This window comes from Astyanax mexicanus, chromosome 4 (assembly GCF_023375975.1).
Source record: "Astyanax mexicanus isolate ESR-SI-001 chromosome 4, AstMex3_surface, whole genome shotgun sequence".
NCBI lineage: Eukaryota > Metazoa > Chordata > Actinopteri > Characiformes > Acestrorhamphidae > Astyanax > Astyanax mexicanus.
In genome coordinates, this window is record NC_064411.1 from 51010017 (window position 1) to 51033721 (window position 23705).

The window sequence follows — 23705 nt, forward strand, 5'->3', positions numbered from 1 at the left end:
TAGCCTGCAGAGCGCTGTGATTGGACGGGCTGTGATTGGACGGGCTGTGATTGGAGGTGTGAATGTCTGGCAGCGAGTCAATTACAGTTCTTAAGGAAATGATTCAGCGAGTTGTTGAGTCTCAGACTGTGACCTAGAAGCATCAGAAAACTACTTCTAATACCAGATTGTAAACTTTTGGGCCCAGATTTTTATTTGTAGATTTTGCTTTTTCACCCTAGCACTATATGGTCCGGTTAAAACAGACTCTAGTGTAGATCGCCGGTTTGAATCCCGATCATGCAGCTTGCCATCAGCTGCCAGAGCCCTGAGACAGCACAATTGGCCTGGCTCTCTCTCTCTCTCTCTCTGGGTGGGTACAGTAGATGGCGCTCTATCCCTTTTATTACTCCAAAGGTTGATGTCGACCAGCACAAGGCTGATGTCTGTGAGCTGATGTATCAGAACCGAGTTGCTGCGCTTTCCTCCGAGTGCTCTGTGATGCTGCTTCGGTAATGCTGCATTTGCAGCATTTGGAAAAGAGGCGTTGGCTGATTTCACATGTATCAGAGGAGGCATGTGCTAGTCTTCACCCTGCTGGTGTTGAGGCATCACTAGTGATAGGAGGAGTTGGTTGGGTAAATGGCCGTGTGTAAATTGGTAGAAATTTGGATGTAAATTAGAAATAAAATTATATTTAAAAAAAAAAAAAAAAAAAAAAGTAAAACAGATTCTAATTTGTTTGCACTCTTGGTGCAGTTCTGTTGGGCAGGTGTAAAAACAGTCAAATCGCAGTCAGGTGTTGACCACCTCCTCTTACGGTTCTTGGTACAGTTTCTAACAAACCTCAGATCGGTTTGTTTGTGGTGAGAACGTGATCCAGTCTTGATCTGAAACCCTATCATGCCTATACAAAGTCCAGGACTGGACTTCAAACACCTCCAAAGTTCCAGAGTCTTACCAAGCATTAATTTACAAGGAGGCGACAGTTCAACAAGTAACCAGTCAGTTATTATAGTGGACAAAGTTTTGTTTTGCCTTGAACTTCTATGTCCTTTATAGCTAAATGTACATCATTACATGTACAGGGGTTGGACAATGAAACTGAAACACCTGTCATTTTAGTGTGGGAGGTTTCATGGCTAAATTGGAGCAGCCTGGTGGCCAATCTTCATTAATTGCACATTATTGCACCAGTAAGAGCAGAGTGTGATGGTTCAATTAGCAGGGTAAGAGCACAGTTCAGCTCAAAATATTGCAATGCACACAACATTATGGACGCCATACCAGAGTTCAAAAGAGGACAAATTGTTGGTGCACGTCTTGCTGGAGCATCTGTGACCAAGACAGCAAGTCTTTGTGATGTATCAAGAGCCACGGTATCCAGGGTAACGTCAGCAAACCACCAAGAAGGACCAACCACATCCAACAGGATTAACTGTGGACGCTGTAAGAGGAAGCTGACAATAAATTATTGTGGTCTAAAACCAGGTGTTTCAGTTTTATTTTCCAACCCCTGTAAGTTGATACAAGCATCCGCTAAATGTAATGCATTTTGTCTAGGATGAACTTGAAACTTGTGCAGTTGAATGAATAGCAATTTACATTTACTCGTGTGAGCATCAGGTGTTTGTGTGTGTACACGTCTTTTAACTAGGACATCACTATGTTATGTTCTCTTTACTCTGTTTTCTGCTGTTTCCTGAATTGATATTCAGCTCACGTCTCTTTTTCTCCAGCCCCCCCATCCCCCACATAACCCACTCTCTGTCGTTCTCTCTCTCTCTGTGTGTGTGTATATAAATGCATGTGTGTGTGAGTGTGTAAGAGTGTAAAGCCAGGCTCTGTCGCAGCCATACGAGGCTGTTTCAAGGATGTGCTCTGCTTTACAATGAGCTCATTAACCTTGAAGAGAGAAGATGGCCGGACGCCGTGGACCGATGCCCCTCCCTCCTGCCCCTACCGATGCTGTAACCACAGGCAACCGCCATCAGATCGCAGCCAAAGAGCGGGAGACGATCTCAGGAAACACTCAGTGTCTTCTTCTCCGGCACGGATTACACAGCAAAGCCGGTTAATTCCAGATTATAGGCTGGTTTAAACCAGTTTGAGGGCATATTTTCAGTGTTAAGAGCGAGGATATGAGATTGACTCAAGTTGAGACGAATTTTAAGGCCCATTTGCTGTTCCTGACATTCGCAGAAGATCTGCATCACATTTCTCAATGGGGTTTGAACCAATGATGGAAGATCTGCAGTTATTAGACAATACGATTAATGCATTTATACATTGTATACATTTTTACATTAACTTGGATAATCAGATAATGGGAAAACTCTGCACAATCGAGCTCTCTATCTGATTTGTTCATCAGATTTCTAGATCTTACTCTGATCTACAGATCTAATCGTAGTAAGTACGCAGTTTACACCACTGCTACAGTAGTATATATACTCTACGATTATAAATTTACAACCAGAGTCTTTGCAGTAGCTGAAGTAGTTGTGCAGCCTTTGAGACCAAAAGCAAAGTGGACTTTTCCACTGGATACCCGGTGCTGGTTCCCGCGTTGTGCCAAATTCAGCACCCCCGCCAGGAAAAGCACCCCCTCTTGGGAGCGTGCATGTACTACATCTTGGCTTTAACTTTTTTTTTTTTTTTAGAAAATTAAAATACCCAAGGTACTGTTCTAAGCTACGCTGACTCCTAAGAAATAAGTAAAAATAATTGTCACCTGCAGTCTCTCAAAATTATGCTTAATCTGTGTCTCTTCTAAAACTTAATTAGAAGTCACCACCACCAATTCCATTCATTTTTATCATAAAATGTAAAAAAAAATAATAATAAATCACAATTTGCCTTCAAACAGCTTGTCGCTAAGGTTAGCTAGCTCGTCACTAGCTTTAGTTCTCTCCCTGGTAACATTAGTATTTCAGCTAGCTCGTCACTGAAGTTAGCGAGCTTGTCGCTAAGGTAAGTGAGCTTGTCGTTAGCTTTAATTCTCTCCCCGGTAACATTAGTATTTTAGCTAGCTCATCGCTAAAGTTAGCTAGCTTGTCGTTAGCTTTTATTCTCTCCCTGGTAACATTAGTATTTTAACTAGCTCATCGCTAAGGTTAGCTAGCTTGTGGCTAAGATTAGCTAGCTCGTCACTAAATTTAGTTCTCTCTCCGGTAACATCACTAAGATTAGCTCATTGCTAGCTTTAGTTCTTTTTCCGGTAACAGTAGTAATTTAACTTGCTCATCACTAAGATTAGCTCATTGCTAGATTTAGTTCTCTCCCTGGTAACATTAGTGTGTTAGCTTGCTCATCACTAAGATTAGCTAGCTCATCACTAGCTTTAGTTCTTTTTCCGGTAACAGTAGTAATTTAAGTTGCTCATCACTAAGATTAGCTCATTGCTAGCTTTAGTTCTTTTTCAGGTAACAGTAGTAATTTAAGTTGCTCTTCACTAAAATTAGCTAGCTCATCGCTAGCTTTAGTTCTTTTCCCGGTAACAGTAGTAATTTAACTTGCTCATCACTAAGATTAGCTCATTGCTAGCTTTAGTTCTTTTTCGGGTAACAGTAGTAATTTAAGTTGCTCATCACTAAGATTAGCTCATTGCTAGCTTTAGTTCTTTTTCCGGTAACAGTAGTAATTTAAGTTGCTCTTCACTAAAATTAGCTAGCTCATCACTAGCTTTAGTTCTTTTTCGGGTAACAGTAGTAATTTAAGTTGCTCTTCACTAAAATTAGCTAGCTCATCACTAGCTTTAGTTCTTTTTCCGGTAACAGTAGTAATTTAACTTGCTCATCACTAAGATTAGCTCATCACTAGCTTTAGTTCTTTTTCCGGTAACAGTAGTAATTTAACTTGCTCATCACTAAGATTAGCTCATCACTAGCTTTAGTTCTTTTTCCGGTAACAGTAGTAATTTAACTTGCTCATCACTAAGATTAGCTCATTGCTAGCTTTAGTTCTTTTTCCGGTAACAGTAGTAATTTAACTTGCTCATCACTAAGATTAGCTAGTTCGTAGCTAAGGTGAGTGCTCTCCCCTATAACATTAGTATGTTAGCTAGGTTGCTGCTAACATTAGTCATCTCGCTAGTTTGTACTTATTTTTCCATTTTTTCTAAATGTCTGGAAAAATTAGTTGTGGTTTCGAGGTCTCTGCTATTAAAATGTGGCAGAATTTACATTCTGCTCAATGTTTTCTTCCTGCATACAAAATTCACTATGATTCACATAACCAAAAAGCTGGTGAAAAAGAGCACATTTAACTTAACATCAGACTATTCAAAATTAAAAGTGTTTATTGATTGGATGCTGAACGGAAGAGGGAGTAGCTTGTTTTTTTTTTTTTTTTTACTGTTTTTAGCCAATCTGTGTGCAGATTTTAGACATACAGAAAAAGGACTTATTGGGTCTGTTTGAATTAATTGTTGACACTAGTAGAAAGCAAAGACAATTGTTGTTAATGATGGCACAAAATTTAAATAGTAAAAACTATTCCATTTAATTTTAGCCACACCCCCTCTAGAACATATAGAACATGTCATGCAGTAGATTTATTTTTATTCAACCACTGTTCACCACTGTTCGCATCCCATATAATCCCATAATACAATGAATGTTGTTCCAGTGTGTTACTTTATTTACTGTCAAGAATGTAACAGCCTGCTGCTAAAAAAAAACAATAAAAAGCTCTACAGAAAACAAAACACGTTCAGAAAGTGCACATTTGCAAAACTGACAGTTCAACAGCTCAGAGCCTCACAGTAAACATTCCCATCCATTACGAATCAGCTAAAAACACGGCAGTTGCATTTTTATTGTGAGCGGGTTCTGCCTGCTTCGTTCCGCAGAGTTACAGATGGAGTCTTATTGGAACAGAGTGCAGAAACACCAGCAGCAAAAAAAAAAAAAAAGAAAAGATATTGCTTGTAAATTTTTTGCCCCACATCAGCGGAACAGAAATGCATCGCGGGCTGTATTAAAAAAAAAGATGGAGGCTGCCAGCAAAATGGGTCTGCTGCTTATTATTACGACCTGTTTCTGCTGCTAGAATTACAGATCTCAGCTCAGCATATGGGTAATGGTTGAGAGATGCCTGAGGAAACCTTCCTTCTCTTTATTTTATCTCCGTATTTGTGCTGTCTGGTACTATATTATTAAACATAAAAGGGCTTCAGATGGTTCTTTGAGGGATACCACAGTAAAAACACCTTTAGTTCCATAAAGAGCCTGTTTCCTATAGCGATATCAAACCTTTATATTAGTATACAAGCTAAGGAAACCCTTTTTTTATTAAGTGAGATGGTATATTTGTGCTGTCTGGTACTGTATTATTAAACATAAAGGGGCTTCAGATTGTTCTTTGAGGGATACCACAGTATAAACACCTTTAGATCCATAAAGAGCATGTTTCCTATAGAGATATAAAACCTATATATTGGTATACAAGCTAAGGAAACCCTTTTTTTATTAAGTGAGATGGTATATTTGTGCTGTCTGGTACTATATTATTCAAAATAAAGGGGCTTCAGATGGTTCTTTGAGGGATTCCACAGTATAAACACCTTTAGTTCCATAAAGAGCATGTTTCCTAAAGCGATATCAAACCTTTATATTGGTATACAAGCTAAGGAAACCCTTTTTTTATTAAGTGAGATGGTATATTTGTGCTGCCAGGTACTATATTATTATAAATAAAGGGGGCTTCAGATGGTTCTTTGAGGGATACCACAGTATAAACACCTTTAGATCCATAAAGAGTATGTTTCCTATAAAGATATCAAACCTTAATATATTGGTATACAAGCTAAGGAAACCCTTTTTGTATTAACTAAGATGGTATATTTGTGATGCCTTGTACTATATTATTAAAAATAAAGGGGCTTCAGATGGTTCTTTGAGGGATTCCACAGTATAAACACCTTTAGTTCCATAAAGAGTCTGTTTCCGATAGAGATATAAAACCTATATATTAGTATACAAGCTAAGAAAACCTTTTTTTTTATTAAAAAATTGCTGTCTGGTACTGTATTATTAAACATAAAAGGGATTCAGATGGTTATTTGAGGGATACCACAGTAAAAACACCTTTAGATCCATAAAGAGCCTGTTTCCAATATCAAAAATCATCCTTTTTTGGTATACAGGCTAAGGAAACTTATTTTTTCATAATCTGAGTACTTATTATTATATTTATTATATGTGTGGTGTCTGGTACTATATTATTAAAAATGAACGGAAGCATCTCTGTTTTCAACAGAGATATGAACCTGTATAACAGTTTAAAAAAAAAAAAAAAAACGAAACCTCTTAACTGGCACTATATTCTTAAAAATAAAAGGGGGCTTCAGACGTTTCTCTGAGGGATACCATAGTAAAAAAATACTTCTGGATCCATGAAGAACATGGTTTCTATTGAGTTATTAACCTTTATATTAATATACCAGCTGAAAAAAAACGTTTTTGATAATCTGAGATGGTATATTTGTGCTATCTGGTGCTATATTATTAAAAATAAAGGGGCTTCAGATGGTTCTTTGAAGGATACCATAGTAAAAACATATTTGGATCCATAAAGAGCATGATTCCGAAAGGTATACGAGCCTTTATATTGGTACCTCTACAGCCTCTAAACTGGCACTATATTTCTAAAAATAAGGGGGCTTCAGATGGTTCTTTGAGTAAAAACACTTTAAGATCCTTAAAATGCCTGTTTCCATTAGAGATATCAATCTTTACATTAGTATAGAAGCTGAGGAAACCTTTTTCATAAACTGACATATAATATTTGGGCTGTATGGTTCTATATTATTAAAACTAAAGGGGCTTCAGATGGTTCTTTGAGGGATACCATAGTAAAAATATCTTTGGATCCATAAAGAGCATGTTTCCAATAGGTATATGAGCCTTTATACTGGTAAAGAACACAGCCTCTAAACTGGCACTATATTTCTAAAAATAAGGGGGCTTCAGATGGTTCTTTGAGGAATACCAAAGTAAAAACACTTTAAGATCCTTAAAATGCCTGTTTCCATTAGATATATCAATCTTTATATTAATATACAAGCTGAGAAAACCTTTTTTGATCATCTGAGATGGTATATTTGTGCTGTCTGGTGCTATATTATTAAAATAAAGGGGCTTCAGATGGTTATTTGAAGGATACCATAGTAAAACATATTTGGATCCATAAAGAGCATGATTCCAATAGGTATATGAGCCTTTATATTGGTAAAGAACCTCTACAGCCTCTAAACTGGCACTATATTTCTAAAAAATAAGGGGGTTTCAGATGGTTCTTTGAGGAATACCATGGTAAAAACACTTTAAGATCCATAAAAAGCATGTTTCATATAGAGATATGAACCTTTTTTTATAATCTGAGATGGTATATTTGTGCTGCCTTGTACTGTATTATTAAAATAAAGCGTTTATTTTAGGGAAAACATGATCATTGTTTAGATCATTAAAGAGCCTGTTTTTTTTTAAATATATCAACCTTTAAATAGATGTAGAAGCTGAGGAAACATTTTCTTACAACCTAAAATGTAAAATATATTTGTGCTGTCTGCTACTATAGTATTAAAATAAAGGGGCTTCAGGTGGTTCTGAAAAACCAAACAAAAGTACATTTATTTTACAGATTTGAACTTTGTGCTGTGAAAAATAAGCTCATGCATAGACGCATAGTGTGTTCTGTAGAGATCCAATATATATACTATATACACCCTTACATCAGTTCTAATGTTAACGGTCAGTTTTTAGATTTTAGATTAATTTTCACTTAGAGACTCTGGAGAAAAAAAAAAAAAAAAAAAAGTCTGGGAACGTCAGTTTCTGCATACCTTCATATATGTATATATAAAACCATTGTAAAGCTCTTTAAATACACTATTATTATTATATAATCATTATTAATATGAATAGACTTCATATGTATAAACATCATTACTAGAGTTCTGGTAGAGAAATCACACACTACTGTTTAAAAGTTTGGAATCTTTTTTGTGATATTGGTTTATAAGAATATGTTTTTTTATATACTGTACAACTATAAAATGCTACGTTCACATTAGTATGCATGATATAAAAAAAAAACAATGTAACAGATAAACTCAAATGAATAATGCAAGCATTTTGAGGAAAAACAAAATTTTGTTTTTTATTTTGTATTATTTTTTATTCAGTAACAATAGTTAATAAATAGTCATAAGGGTTTTACCGAGGGTTTCATGAAGGGTTTCTTAGCCAGTAATGAGGTTTAAGAATCACAATATCAAAATAAATATTGTGACAACGCACTGAATATTTGGCAACCAAAATTATTCGTCCAAAAAAGGGAAAAAATCTAAATATTTGTACTTGTTTAGCTAAATTTATCGCCACTGCTTATATTAATCAAATACATTTTATTTGCATTTTATTAAAGTCAAGACTATGAAGGAACACATAAGGAACCATGTAGTAACTTAAAAGTGTTAAACAAACCAAAATACTCATTTAGTATAAGCATTTAGGTATCTCTTATCTGGGAAGCTGGGAGACTGGGAAAGGAAACTCTTGCTCTTCCTTTCCTGAGGCAGTCCTGATGAGTGCCAGTTCCATCATTATCAATGTTTTCAATGGTCTTTCCAACTACACGTTTTTGACATTTTTTAAATGGCAGAATGACTGATCTTCATTTCTTCTTAAAGCATTTTGTCTTTACTTAGTTGAGTAGTTCTTGCTTCTTATAATTTATAGATTAGAACATTACTCAAATAGAGCTCTTCAACACATTAAGAGACAAAAAAAAAATCAAGTTTAATTAACTCTTGACAAGTTCAGCACAGCTGTTAACTGAAAGCCTGAAAAAAATAAATACCCCAGAACCCCTTGAGAAACTAATCCCATCCAGATTGGGCCTAAAACAGGCTAATTTTTTTTAGTTGCCAAATATTCAGTGCATTCCTATGGCTCTGATTATAATTCTTGACACACTTTTTCAAAAAGCTTCTTTGAATTTGTATTTAATAAATATTATTAAATATTTATTTTATTTATTTGATATATATTTCTTGTTTTTTTTTTTTTTTGTTCATTTAAAAATGCAGTTTCCAAACTTTTTAAACAGTAGCGAATGTCAGATATGTCTTGATTAGCATTGATAATTATGCATAATAATAAATCTTCAATAAATTCAGTTTATGATCAACTGATAAATCAACACTACTGTATCTAAAAATAGCTACTATTCCACATTCATCATTCATCACCCCCTTTCCCTGTAATTCAGCACAGTAATAATAATAATAATAAAGCTCATTATTTTTAGTGCATGTGTTTCATCAAAACCCTTCATCACGCTAAATCTACTCTACTGACCACACAGTCCACTACAGGTCATCAGTTTGACCGTTTCAGCACTTTACCCCACTTTACCGCCACTTTACCGCCACTTTACCGCCACTTTACCGCCACTCCACCCTCTCCTGAGGGCAGATTTGGTGCCATATGAAATGTTAAAGCTCGTGGTAGTGATTTGTGGCGTTGGCTCATGTCTGAGTTGAGTGTGTTGAGTGTGTGCAGCTGATACTCTCCAGCTTTAGAGCTTCATGCTCTCAGGATGAGCGTAGCTTTTAGGAGGAACCACACAGACACACACACACTTACACACACACACACACACACATCAAAGTCCTGAAAGTATGTGAGAGGCTAAGCGTGAGAGGTACGTCATTAAGAGTCGCAACATTATTAGAGTCAACAGAGCTCCTTCAAAGACTTCCAGCACCCTCTCAATCCAGCACACACACACTGTGCAAAGGTGTGTTAAGGTGTGTGTGTAAGGGTGTTTAAGTGTGTAAGTGTGTGTGAGTATGTGATGTAACGCTTCCTGTTTTAAGGACAGTCGCTGCCGTCGTAGACCACCGGCTGATCCACGCTCAGTCTGTAGAGCACTTTCTTCGAGATGAACCTGGAGAAAGAAAGAAAAAAAAAAACTTATTAGGGCCTAGCAAATACAACAATATGCCAAAAGTCATGGGAGTCAGCGAGCTCAAAAAAAAAAAAACATATAAAAAAATAAATAAATAAATAAATAAATTAATTAATTTTAAAAAGTGGGTTTCTAAGATAAATTTCTGAAGTTGTCAGCAGAATCTCTTCATCCTTTTCTGGCAGAGAATATATATATATATATATATATATATATATATATATATATATATATATATATATATATATATATTTTTTTTTTTTTTTTTTTTTTTTTTTACGCCATTAATTACATCCCCTGGATTGGTTCGCTTGTGGTGAAAACGTGATCTGGTCTCGATCCGACTCAAGCTATCAAATATACTTCTTTTTATTCGAGCTAAACTGCTGATAAGGCGCAGTTTAATCTGATATATTATAAGCCAGATAATATACTGCTATGAAAAAAATGCTGCTCCGTGCTGTTGACACATGCAGTAATGTGCAGCGTTCACTGCTTGCTGCTGTTTACTACATCTGCGCTGCATGTCCCATTGAAAACACTGTGTTTAAAAGCACAGCTGCAAATTTTCAGCGTTCTGTTTTCTTAAAGCAGCTTCACACTGCACAGATATACGCGCTTTAACACAGAATCTTCTCATTATATTTATTTTCTCGCTCCTGCACCAGACAGCTCTGACCAATCAGATGAGATGATGTGCTCACATGGTTTATTGGTGAGCATTTTGGTGCGTTTAGGTTTTTATGCCTGTGTGAAAAAAAAACAAACAGAGGGGGAAACGCTCCAAAAAAAGTTTTCTCTATCTAATTTATCATGCATTCCTTATTTCAGCGCTCCATGTTGGCTTTATCTCCCCTCAAACCTCAAATATAAAAGTATACAGTGGTATTTTAATTAACGCCACTAATATAAATACAGCTCTGGAAAAAATTAAGAGTCCACTTCAGCTGAATCAGTTTCTCTGATTTTGCTATTTATAGGTTTATGTTTGAGTAAAATGAACATTGTTGTTTTATTCTATAAACTACAGAAACATTTCTCCCAAATTCCAAATAAAAATATTGTCATTTAGAGCATTTATTTGCAGAAAATGAAAATGTGAAATGGCTGAAATAACAAAAAAGATGCAGAGCTTCTTTTTCTTAAAGTTTTAAGAGTTCAGAAATCAATATTTGGTGGAATAACCCTGGTTTTTAATGTAGTTATAACATTGCAATGCAATCTCAATATATTTCAGTATACTGTCCTAATTTAGACACAGTTACACAGACCTGGAGAAGGAGTTGTCGAAGATGAGCGAGTATTCCCCAGGTTTGCGCGCCTTCACCTGACCCTGCATACTCTCTTTATGAGAGTTGCATCTGGTTAATGGGATCAAAACCTGCAAAAGAGAGAGAAAAGGTGAATTTTGCAGATAAAAAAAAACAATGGGCAGTATTTTAGCTATTTGATCTATAGGCTAGCAGTCCACAGTGCACCGTGCAGCTTGATTTAGGGTGTGGGCAGTGTGCCAAGTCCTGCTGGAAAATGAAATCCGCATCTCCATAAAAGTTGTCAGTAGCAGAGGGAAGCATGAAGTGCTGTAAGATTTTGTGGGAAAACAAAACTGCACTGACTTTAGACTTGATAATAAAACACAGTGGATCAACACCAGCAGATGACAGACATGTCTCTTCAAACCATCACTGATCATCAGTAAATTTTACATTTCATTTGTAAATCAAGGGAGAAATCAGAGTCTGGAGGAAGAGTGGAGAGAGACACAGTCCAAGCTGCTCGAGGTCTAGTGTGAAGTTTCCACCAATCATTGATGGTTTGACTGGAGAGACACGTCATCTGCTGACAACTTTTATAGAGATGCGGATTTCATTTTCCAGCAGGACTTGGCAATATATACAGTACAGGCCAAAGTTTTTTTTTTACACACCTTCTCTTTTTCAATGCGTTTTCTTTATTTTTTAATGACTATTTACATTGTAGATTCTCACTGAAGCATCAAAACTATGAATGAACACATGTGGAGTTTTATGTACTTAACAAAAAAATGAGCTGAACCTCCACAGTCACCGGACCTGAACCCAATCCAGATGGTTTGGGGTGAGCTGGACCACAGAGTGAAGAAGGCAAAGGGGCAACAAGTGCTAATAAACACCTCTGGGAACTCCTTCCTTCAAGACTGTTGGAAAACCTTCAAAATTTCAGGTGACCACCTCTTAATGAAGCTCATTGAGAGAATGATGATGCCAAGAGTGTGCAAAGCAGTAATCAGAGCAAAGGGGGGATATTTTGAAGAAACTAGAATATAAAACATGTTTTTTTTTTTAGTTATTTCACCTTTTTTTTTTTGTTATGTACATAAAACTCCACATGTGTTCATTCATAGTTTTGATGCTTCAGTGAGAATCTACAATGTAGATAGTCATGAAAATAAAGAAAACGCATTGGCCCGTACTCTATAGTTACTGATAGAACAGAGTGAGGTACCTTGGCCTGCTCTAGCGGTGCATCCGTGCTCTCTCGATACACCACGCTGAAGGAGATGCTCTTAGGTGAGGAAGAGAAGACCCAGCTGATGGTGGGTCCGGCTCGGTCCACAGTGACGGGGATCAGACTGTAACAGCTGGACTTGATGAAGAGCTCTCTGAAGTCCTCTCCAAACTCAGCAATGTCCTTCACAGAGAACGTCTCAGACAGCCTGTGAGGAAATCCACAGCATCCACCCAGTTATTACCAGCAGCCTTCATTAACTATTAACTACCAGCAGGAGAACACATGGTCAGAGGTGGAAAGTAATGAATTACATTTACTCAAGTTACTGTAATTGAGTAGATTTTATGAGTAACTTTTAAAGTAGTTTTTAAATTAGGTAATTTTACTTTTACTCAAGTACATTTTGACACAAGTAATTTACTTTGCTACATTGGAAAACTCCCCATTGCTGAGTAAAAAATAAAATGCTGGGGGGAAAAAAACAATTGTCTGAATTAAAAAAAATAATAAATTGGCACGGATGCTCGAGCGTGGAATAACGAGGCAATAACGTCCTCATGCAATACAAAATGTGCCCCGCCCCTAGACAGAGCTGCCAGCTTTCAAAACTTCCACATCAAACCTGAGAAATCATGTGGTGTTAAATATTTTTATCATTAAACAATCTGCTTAAATGTAAAAAAAAAAACATGTAAATAACATTTAAGCAGAGCAATTGCAAGTAAAAAAAAAAATAATGACCTGTAAAACTATAAAAATACAGTTTATAGTCACGTATATGACCATAACTTTTTGATAGTAAAGAAAAAAAAACGGATCATAGAAACCTATACCACTTGTTCTTGAAAATGTTTTATGGGGTGGTCTGAACAAATACTGCCTGAAAGGTCCAAATTATTATGTGAAATAATAGTTCATTAAAAACAATTTAATTTTTTTTTCTGTACTGTAAATTTAATGTTTTTGCTTTTTTACATCAAATAATTAAAAGTAACTATGTAACTTTTACTCAAAGTACATTTTAAATTGAGTACTTTTTTTACGTTTACTCGAGTAGATTTTTAGATGGGTACTTTTACTTTTACTTGAGTAGAATTTTAGCAAAGTAAAGGTACTTTTACTTAATTACAATTTTCTGTAATTTTTCCACGTCTGATCATGGTGCACATAGGTGTTAGAGCCTCAAAATCACAGTAATACAGGTGACTCTCCCTCATAAAGACACTGATTAAAATACCAAAAATGTGCAGATCTGTCCTCAAAGATAAATAAGATACTTAGAAGAATCTAAAGTGTAAAATATATTCTGGTTTGTTTAACACTTTTAGTTTATTAAATAATTCTGTTTATTGAATAGTTTCTGTATAGCTTTAATACCAATCAATAAATCAATCCATCAACCTTTAATTTCACTCAGTAATATATTGAGGGTAACCCTCATTTTCAATGCAGCCAAGCAGTTACAACTTAAAAGGACTGAAAAATAAATTGAAATTAAAATTAAAATCAAGTTTTTAATCTGGTGAACTAAAAAAAAAAAAAAGGAACTTCATAAACAAAACATTAAATTAAATGGTAAAAGCGTTAGAAAAACAAGCCAAGAAACTATAATAAACAATATAAGATTTAATTAATAAGAAATTAAATAGTGCAGAATATAAGCTTAAGTGGACAGACTGAAATGTAAAACCATAAAATAAAGAGATAAACAATTAGAATAATGAAATATATAAAATAAAAATAAATTAAATGATAAAATAAATTAAACAAAAAGGTAAAAGGCCAAAAGTAAAACAAGGAAAACACTAAATAAAAGGACAAAAGAATAAAATAAATACAATAAATTAAATAAATAAAAATGCTAAGTGATAAAACAGAAAGTTAGATAAATAAAATAAAATAAGAAGAATGTTAACATCACAAAATATACTAATTTACAGAAGTATGCTGGGTCTAAACTTAAAAAAAATTAAATACATTATATTTTACAGTCTATGCTTCTAACCGAGAACAGTCCAGAAACCTATATTTATTAATTGTGAAATGGAATTTGTGCAAAAAGTGTATATTGTCTTCAAAAACAATTTAGGAGACTTTTTAGGATATTTTAAGATCGTGTGATGTTAGTTCTGATAGGGTTAATTAAAGGGTGTTAATTAACACTGTGTGTGCTGTACATACGTAATCTCTCCAGATTTGAGCAGGCAGATCTCGGCGTCCTGCACTGAGGTCAGCAGCTCCTCCGGTGACTCTTCTGCTGCCAGATCACCACCACTGGCACTGCCACTGCTCCTGTAATCACCAGCATCACACCATTTAACACTAACTCACCACAGTCTGTGACTGAGAGACATGCTAATCATGCTAATCAGAATCCACCCAAGTGAGGGTTCTGTATTCAAACCTCATGGCAACCCACATGAGGGTTCTATACAAACCTGGCAACCTTTGACCGACAATTTAATACATCTGTGTTGTGATCTTGGCACACCCCTAATTATTGACGTCTAAACTAGTATTACTTTAAAAATTCATGTCTAAATAGTACTTTACTGTAAAGTACTCTTATTACATACATACAGCTCTGGAAATAATAAATAAATAAGAGACCACCTAAAACCAAATTCAAACACCTCTGGAATATAATCAAGAGGAAGATGGATGATCAGAAGCCAACAAACCAAACTGAACTACTTGATTTTTTGCACCAGGAGTGAGTAGCATAAAGTTATCCAAAAGCAGTGTGTAAGACTGGTGGAGGAGAACATGATGCCAAGATGCATGAAAACTGTGATTAAAAACCAGGGTTATTCCACCAAATATTGATTTCTGAACAATTATTTGAGGTCTAAAAGCGTTTCTCATTTTCTGCAAATAAATGCTCTAAATGACAATATTTTTATTTGGAATTTGGGAGAAATGTTGTCTGTAGTTTATAGAATAAAACAGCAATGTTCATTTTACTCAAACATAAACCTATAAATAGCAAAATCAGAGAAACTGATTCAGAAACTGAAGTGCTCTCTTAATGTTTTCAGAGCTGTATATACCCCTATTTTATAAAGTGCTACCCCATTAAACCATTGATGGTGCATAAACTAGGGATGTACAGATGTATCTGGCAACCAAATACGAATTAAAAAAAAACAAGACAAATTGTGAAAACAAGTGGCAAATTTAATCGAAACGTGAGAAAGCCATATTGCCTAATCCTAATATGCTTTAAACTATAATCATTACGTATCAGTAGCTAATGTACATATAATTTTTTTTTTTTTTTAATGAAGTAAGCTAATTTAAAGCTGTTGACTGATAGTAAATGAAGAGATAGTGGTATAGATAGTGTATTATACTAAGGGAGGGACTCACAGCTCATCCTGGGCTTGCTGTGCTCTCCCAGGGGTCAGAGCCGTGGTGTAGGGCAGCGAGTCTCCGTCGTAGATGCAGTTCACTTCCTCGTCTGTGATGATATCGAACACTGCGTCGTCTGGCCGGGGGGACTGCAGCGCCACTGTGTGGACAAAACAGCACATCACGCTTTTTTTGTTTTTTTACTTCTTATACCGTGCTGAGCAGCCTTAACTGAATACTGTGTTAATTATACCACATTTTCACCTGATAATACCCAAAATAAGACCCATAAAATATCTTTTTAAAGCCAAAAAGGACTGCTGGGATCAGCTTGAGAAAAGTCACATCTGTTTAAGTTGTGAGGTGCTATCTTGTGAGTGCAGCTTGCACTGAATACTATGTTAATTATAACAACTACTACATTTTAAAACCATACAAATACCTTCGTGAGTCTTGTGAGCGAGGCTAAACACTGGCCTTCACAGAGGTAAATTGATGAGCAGCTTTTAACTGAATACTGTGTAAATTTTAACACATTTTCCCCTGATAATACCTAATTAATACATTTTAAACCCCTATAATACATAAATAAAGTCGAAAAAGACTGCTGGGGAGTGCTGGGGAAAGATCACACCTGTAAAAGAGTGACGCTGAACAGGGCTCACAGCCCCGGTCTGTCCCAGCTGGGCCTTGTTGGACTGATTGAGCAGCCAGTTGGGACACGTTTTAAAGACCCAAAAAGTAAAGAGACTAGAGCCACAATAGGCCATCTCTATGTTTATTTGAGCTTGTTTTGGGTGTGGTGGAGACCATTTTTCTGTCTCTCTGGGCTTCTGGACTACTGGGTCACGGTGGCCATGCCCCTACCCCCATGGAATCATCAGACTTCTCACCTGTAACGCTGGGCATGCTGGTTCTCGTAGGAGTGGAGGCCAGGGGGCTGTAGGGTGGGTGGCCGGGACTGCCTAGCTCCTCCTGAGGGTGGCGCTCAACCACTGCGCTGTGCTGCATGTAGCAGTCCTTGCAGCAACGCTCTCTGCTGCCGCCCTGCTGGGTGCTGACTGTATTACTGCAGCAGTAGTAGCAGAAGGGACGACCACAGAGCCTGACAAGATAGTAAAGCAAACATCACAAAGAAGAAAAAAAAACATTATAACAACACTAGATATATTACAAGTAACTTTAAATACAATATATATTATATATTTTGTGTTTAATAATAAAAATAAATGGCCAGGAGTAAAATCCTACCGCTACTGACTCACTCATACAGCCTAATCACTTTGTGTACACACATATACTAATGTGCCAAAAGTCATGGGACAGCAGTACGAGTATTGTACTGCATATGTTGTGAGGTGCTGTTGTTTGTTATTTCAGCCATTTCTCATTTTCTGCAAATAAATGCACTAATATATATGTGTGAAATATACACCCTGCTTACTTGCAGCTGTGTCTGCGCAGCCACCAGCTGAACTGCGTGTGGCAGCTCAGGCAGTAGGGTAATTCTCGGTCCGTCTGCTCCTCGGCTCTCAGCTTCTGCTCAAACTCCAGAGCGTCAGACTTCTGCCACAGAGCATCCTTATCCCTGCAGGGGGCGCCAGAGAGACAGAAATCACACTTCCTCATAATCAGAGCCAGAATGACTTTGAAGAACATGATTAAGGAAGAAACTCAGAAGAAACCTCAGAAACGTGCCTGTTAGAGGTTATACAACCATAAGCCACTTTATTTCAGTAATTCAGTTCAAAATGTGAAACTCGTATATTATATAAATGTATTACACACAGAGTGATCTATTTTATTGTTAATGATTTTTGGCTTACAGCCAATCAAAACCCAAAAATCTCAAAAATCTCAAAAAAGTCTCAAAAATGTAGAATATTATATAAGAACAATTGGTACTTTTGGCAGTGTGGGCAGTGTGCCAAGTCCTGCTGGAAAATGAAATCCACTGTTATAAGTATATAGACTTATATATAAGTCTAAAGTCAGTGCAGTTTTGTTTTCCCAGAAAATCTTACAGCACTTCATGCTTCCCTCTGCTACTGACAACATTTTTGGAGTCGCAGATTTCATTTTCCAGCAGGACTTGGCACACTGCCCACACTGCCAAAAGTACCAATTGGTCTTATATAATATTAAACATTTTTAAAACACTTAAAACACTCATTTTTTTCTTTTCCCAATAATTACTCGATTATCTCTACCAACATTTATTTTTTCTTCCCTTAGCTATGTTAATTTCCTGTTCATTTATTTCTCACCCTCCCTGAATGAATAGCTAATAAAAATAAAAGTCTTAAATAGTACTGGTCCAAAGAATCTTCCAAATCTTTTTTTGGAAGATTTTAGTTGTTACTTTGTTTTGATTATGTTTTGACTAAATAAAACTTACTTTTTTGTGGCAGTGTTGAATTCCTGAAATATTTTTTTTATGTTCAAAATTTAACATTTTCTCATATCGGTTATTGCAAAAATGCCCTGGAATATCGTGATATTATTTTAGAGTCATATCACACGTACTTATTTACAACACTGTAAGCAGGGCAATTGTACATTACATTCGTTTAAATCAAATTTTAGGAAAATTTACATAATATAAAAATCTATGATATTTCTTTAAAAAAATAATACACAAAAAAAAGAGACATTTGCTTTTTATCCAATCAGAACAGTAGAATCTAGCGGAAGAAAAAACACTGCAATCTAGTGGGTACTAAGGCTGCACGATATATTGTTTAAGCATCGTCATTGCGATGTCACTTAAGGCAATTAAATCAAACACCTCATGTTGCAATATTTTAATTCTTGACTCAAGAAGTAGATACACAGCGCTGTCTCTGTGTCTGTGTGAGTGACAAGCTGCTGCTGCCTGAGAAGCGTGAGGGGCTGATCGGTCCAGATGTGAAACAGTGCATGGGTGGGGGAGGGGCTGGTGACATCACGGGCCCTGCATTGTTTAATATCGCAATATATATTGCCGAAAAAACAATATTTGCAATGTAAGTTTTTTTTTCCAATATCATGCAGCCCCAGTAGGGGTTTAATTGAACATACAGCACTAAATGAACCACTTCTGACACCAATCTTTACATGTAAACTGTAAAATAATTAGAGAATCGCTACAGTACTATTGCAAAACAAAATATTGTGATACTTCGATATATCGATATTTTCATACACCCTTATACTGTCTACAAGCTTACAAGCTACTACAACTGTACCTAATGAGCTCAATAAGCCTCTCTTCCAGGTTCCTCTTGGTGCGGTAAAGATCATCTATCTCCGCAGACGTCTTCAGATCACACGTCTGCTTCTCCGTCATGATCCTGCGCAGGTTCTCACTGAGGTCCTGACAGGCTTTCTGAGCCAGGATGAATTCTTGCTGAGCTCTAAAACCAAAATAAATACACACACAGATGATTACAAGATATAGTCGTGGCAAGGACAGCTGTCCTCAGCTCACTCCCTATCCACTGGGGTTCCCCAGGGTTCGGTACTGGGTCCCCTTCTCTTCTCAATATACACTGCCTCTCTTGGTCAGGTTATCCACTCACATGGCTTTTCCTACCATTGCTTTGCTGATGACACCCAGCTATACCTGTCGTTCTCACCTGAAGATCACTCAATCTCTGCACGGATATCACAGTGTCTCTCTGACATATCCTCTTGGATGAAGGAGCATCACCTTCAATTAAATCTCTCAAAGACTGAACTTCTGGTTATACCAGCAAAACCATCTTTTCAACACAACTTCTCTATAAGCATCGACTCTCTCTCTCTCTCTCACCGACAAAGGTTGCTAGGAACCTGGGTGTTCTGGTTGATGACCAGCTCTCCTTCATGCACCATGTGGCCTCAGTTGCTCGATCCTGCCGCTTCGCGCTTTATAACATCAGGAAAATTAGACCGTTTCTGAAGCAACAGGCCACCCAACTCCTGGTACAAGCAGTGGTCATCTCACGCCTCGACTACTGCAATGCCCTGCTAACTGGCCTCCCGGCCTGCGTAGTAAAACCACTCCAAATGATCCAGAACGCAGCAGCACGTCTGGTCTTCAACCAGCCAAAACGGGCACATGTCACCCCGCTGCTCATTGAGCTCCACTGGCTACCAGTTGATGCTCGCATCAAATTCAAAACTCTTACAATCGCCTACAAGGTGATGACAGTACAGGCTCCTTCCTACCTGCACTCACTCCTGAAGGCTTACGCTACCTCCCGGCTGCTGCGCTCCTCCAGTGAACGTCGCCTCGCTTTGCCAAACATTCACACAAAGCAATCCAGACTGTTCTCATACAGAGTTCCCCAATGGTGGAACAAACTACCTTCCACTACCAGATCAGGAGAATCTCTCGCTATCTTTAATAAACTCCTGAAGACAGAGCTCTTCAAAGAGCACTTACTCTCCTAACACCTCTAACTAACTACCTTCTACTACCAGATCAGGAGAATCTCTCACTATCTTTAATAAACTCCTGAAGACAGAGCTCTTCAAAGAGCACTTACTCTCTTAACACCTCTAACTAACTACCTTCCACTACCAGATCAGGAGAATCTCTCACTATCTTTAATAAACTCCTGAAGACAGAGCTCTTCAAAGAGCACTTACTCTCTTAACACCTCTAACACACTAACTACTTCTAACCCCATTTCCTTCCTCCCCTCCTTTGGACAAAAGCGTCTGCCAAATGAAATGTAATGTAATGTAATGTAACAAGAGGACAACGCTGGTGAAATATACTTATTATATATATATATATATATATATATATATATATATACTTAATTGTATATAAAGCATATTGAGAAATGTCTAAGTATGCTGTAAATATATTAACAGATGTATATATTTACTTAAAATATATTAAAAGTAAATTAATATTATGCTTTCATCAAATGTTTGAAAGTAAACTTATTAAAAAACGTTTTAAAAAGTCCAATAAAGTGTATTTAAAATAAAAATACACTACTATGAAGTACACTTTTATATTAATGTAATTCAATACACTTCTAATATACTTATTTCCAAATATACTTTCGTACATTTTTAGCAAAGTGTGTTAAAAACAGCTGTTACAGTAGTTCACTTAAAGTACAATGTATCATATGACTTTTTTAGAACGTAAATTAAATGACTACATTGGTAAAGTGTTTTAAATATATATTAATATATTTAGGTATTACATTAATATAACAGTTACAATGTATTTCAATGTTCTGTAAATATAAGTAAATTATATAGGATACAGATGTTAAATAACACATTTAAATGTGAATGTGTAACACACTAAAACTGTAGTACAGTATATTAAAATATATTTTTATACCTAATGAATTATACTAGAAGTGTGCTACTTACTGTACAAAAGACAGGAACAAGAAGCATTTACATTTGTACTCTAATGTTTTAAATTAATATTTAACATCAATTCTTAGTACATTTCTAATATACCTGGTGTATAATAGTAGTGATACAGTTATAGTAATATTCATTAAATGTATTATAATTTTACTGTAAGCATATTTAAAATATGTGCTTACATACATGAAGTAGTTTAAATGTTTAAATGTTACTTAAATATATTTAAAATAGTTCCATTTTAGTACAGTTAAGTACACTTAGCACAATTTAATTAAGACTTCTGTAATATTTTTATACTGTAATTAAAGTACAATAAGTACAAAAAAAGGTTTTCCATTTTAGCACTCTTTAAATACACTGATTAATAATAATGTGGCTACAAGAACACTTTAGTGCACTATAGCATAATAATGCTTAGTTTACTTTAATCTACTGTATTTTTTTTACTATGAAAAGAACCAGAAGTATCAGAGACGCAGAGAAATGGCAAAATTTAGCTAAAAGTCTCAAAGTGCATCATTAAATTGTCTCACTTGGACAAATCGGCTTTGATATGGTTGATCTGTTCTTCTTTCTGAAGGAGCAGAGAATCGTAGTTTGAGATGTAGGTGGTTTTCTCCTCAATCAGCTGACTGTAGCTGCAGTTAATAACCTGCAGTAACACACAGAAAATACATGGTTAAAAAATAAACGGTTAATATAACTGATAATATGCAGTACTGTGCAAAAGATTAACCCTTGTGAAAAGAATGTATACTGAAGAGCATTAAAAGTATATTCAAATCGGGTAAAAAAAAAAAATACTAAAAGTACTTAATATAATACTTAATACTTAATATACTTATAAAAATACACATTAAATAGACTTTCTCTGTATTTTCATAAAACATATGCTTTAAATTAAATGTTGTATTGATAGAAAATACAGCTCTGGAAAAAAATAAGAGATCACTTCAGTTTCTGAATCAGTTTCTCTGATTTTACTATTTATAGGTTTATATTTAAGTAAAATAAACATTTCTGTTTTATTCTATAAACTACAGACAACATTTCTCCCAAATTCCAAATAACAATATAGTCATTTAGAGCATTTATTTGCAGAAAATGAGAAATGGCTGAAATAACAAAAAAGATGCAGAGCTTTCAGACCTCAAATAATGGCAAGAAAACAAGAAAAGTTCATATTCATAAAGTTTTAAGAGTTCAGAAATCAAACTTTTGGTGGAATAACCCTGGTTTTTAATCACAGTTTTTTTTTATGCATCTTGGCATCATGTTCTCCTCCACCAGTCTTACACACTGCTTTTGGATAACTTTATGCTGCTTTACTCCTGGTGCACAGATTCGAGCAGTTCAGTTTGGTTTGATGGCTTGTGATCATCCATCTTCCTCTCGATTATATTCCAGAGGTTTTCAATTTGGAAAAATCAAAGAAACTCATCATTTTTAAGTGCTCTCTTATTTTTTTTGCAGAGCTGTATTTGTAGTGGAATAAAGTGTTTATATACTAAGATAAATATATAAAAATGTGTGACCAAAATAGCATATTAATAACTTAGCTCAGTATTTGTTTGTTTGACAAAAGACTGAGTGCATTTTTCTCTGTAAATTTCATTAAACATCACTTGAGCTGCACTACTGAGGTATATTTATGATAATAATAGCTTTAGATTTAGAAGTAGAAGTAGAAGTAGAAAACCTTTATTAAAATGAATGTATAACCTCAACACTGAAGAGGTAGCTTTCTAATTGCAAAACATTTTTAGTCTATTTAATGCATTTTTTCTTTTTTATTGAATTAATCTTCAATTGGAGCCATATTGAGATTGGTCGGAATAACATATACATAAAGAAATCTCATCCTCGCAGCATTATGGCTACTATTGCTAGTGTGAATTTGGGCTTAAACTACTTGTTGCAGTTTTATTAATATTATTCACACATATAAAAATAAACTACAGCTTTAACAACATAACAACATACCACATTCAAATAACATCCATCCACACTGTTGCACATACTTCTACCAACACCACTAGCAGTGGAAGCGCTTATATACTGCCCATCCCTGTGCTAATCTGAGCCACGAATTAGACATCAGATGCGGTTGCCCTGGGCAACACCCCTGCGGAAGTGTACCTCAAGCTCTGCCAGTTTGGTCCCCAGGGTGCACACCTTCTCCTGCTCGGCTTCTATCTGAGCTCTCGCTGCCTCCAGCTCCTCATTCAAAACCTGTACACAGTACACAGACAGTCAGATCAGTATCAGTAACTCTTAAAAAAAGTCTTATATTACATTTAATATGTTATATAAAACAAAATATCCATAATATGTATAATATTCATTTACATTTGATTAGCTTTTCTTCTTACAATAGGAAAGTATACAGCGTAGGGATGCATTGAATATTTGGCAACCAAAAACATTTCACAGTCACAGTAAAGTAACTCAGTATTTGTTCGTTTACCAAAAGAGTGTAAATTTCACTTAAGCATGAACTAAACTGCACTACTGAGGTATATTTCTGCTAATAATAGCTC

General features: G+C 35.8%; 1 protein-coding gene across 2 annotated transcripts in view; it reads right to left on the bottom strand.

Moving 5' to 3' along the window:
* Positions 1-4597: 4597 nt before the first annotated feature.
* fyco1b (FYVE and coiled-coil domain autophagy adaptor 1b) overlaps positions 4598-23705 on the bottom strand; it is a 43074-nt gene continuing 23966 nt past the window's right edge. Inside the window, exons 8-18 of one of the 2 annotated variants that reach the window (XR_007438545.1) lie at positions 23305-23397; positions 21699-21817; positions 19026-19193; positions 17243-17386; positions 16692-16903; positions 15817-15958; positions 14629-14739; positions 12442-12652; positions 11229-11338; positions 6069-9936; positions 4598-5191 (exon numbers count right to left, since the gene is read on the bottom strand). Coding sequence is in view for 1 of the 2 variants with exons in the window: in XM_022678721.2 (XP_022534442.2) it covers positions 9861-9936; positions 11229-11338; positions 12442-12652; positions 14629-14739; positions 15817-15958; positions 16692-16903; positions 17243-17386; positions 19026-19193; positions 21699-21817; positions 23305-23397 (1386 nt within the window). In the remaining variant the exon portion in view is untranslated. Of the gene's footprint in view, positions 9937-11228; positions 11339-12441; positions 12653-14628; positions 14740-15816; positions 15959-16691; positions 16904-17242; positions 17387-19025; positions 19194-21698; positions 21818-23304; positions 23398-23705 lie in introns of both variants that reach the window. The other variant, XM_022678721.2, reaches the window with a different exon arrangement.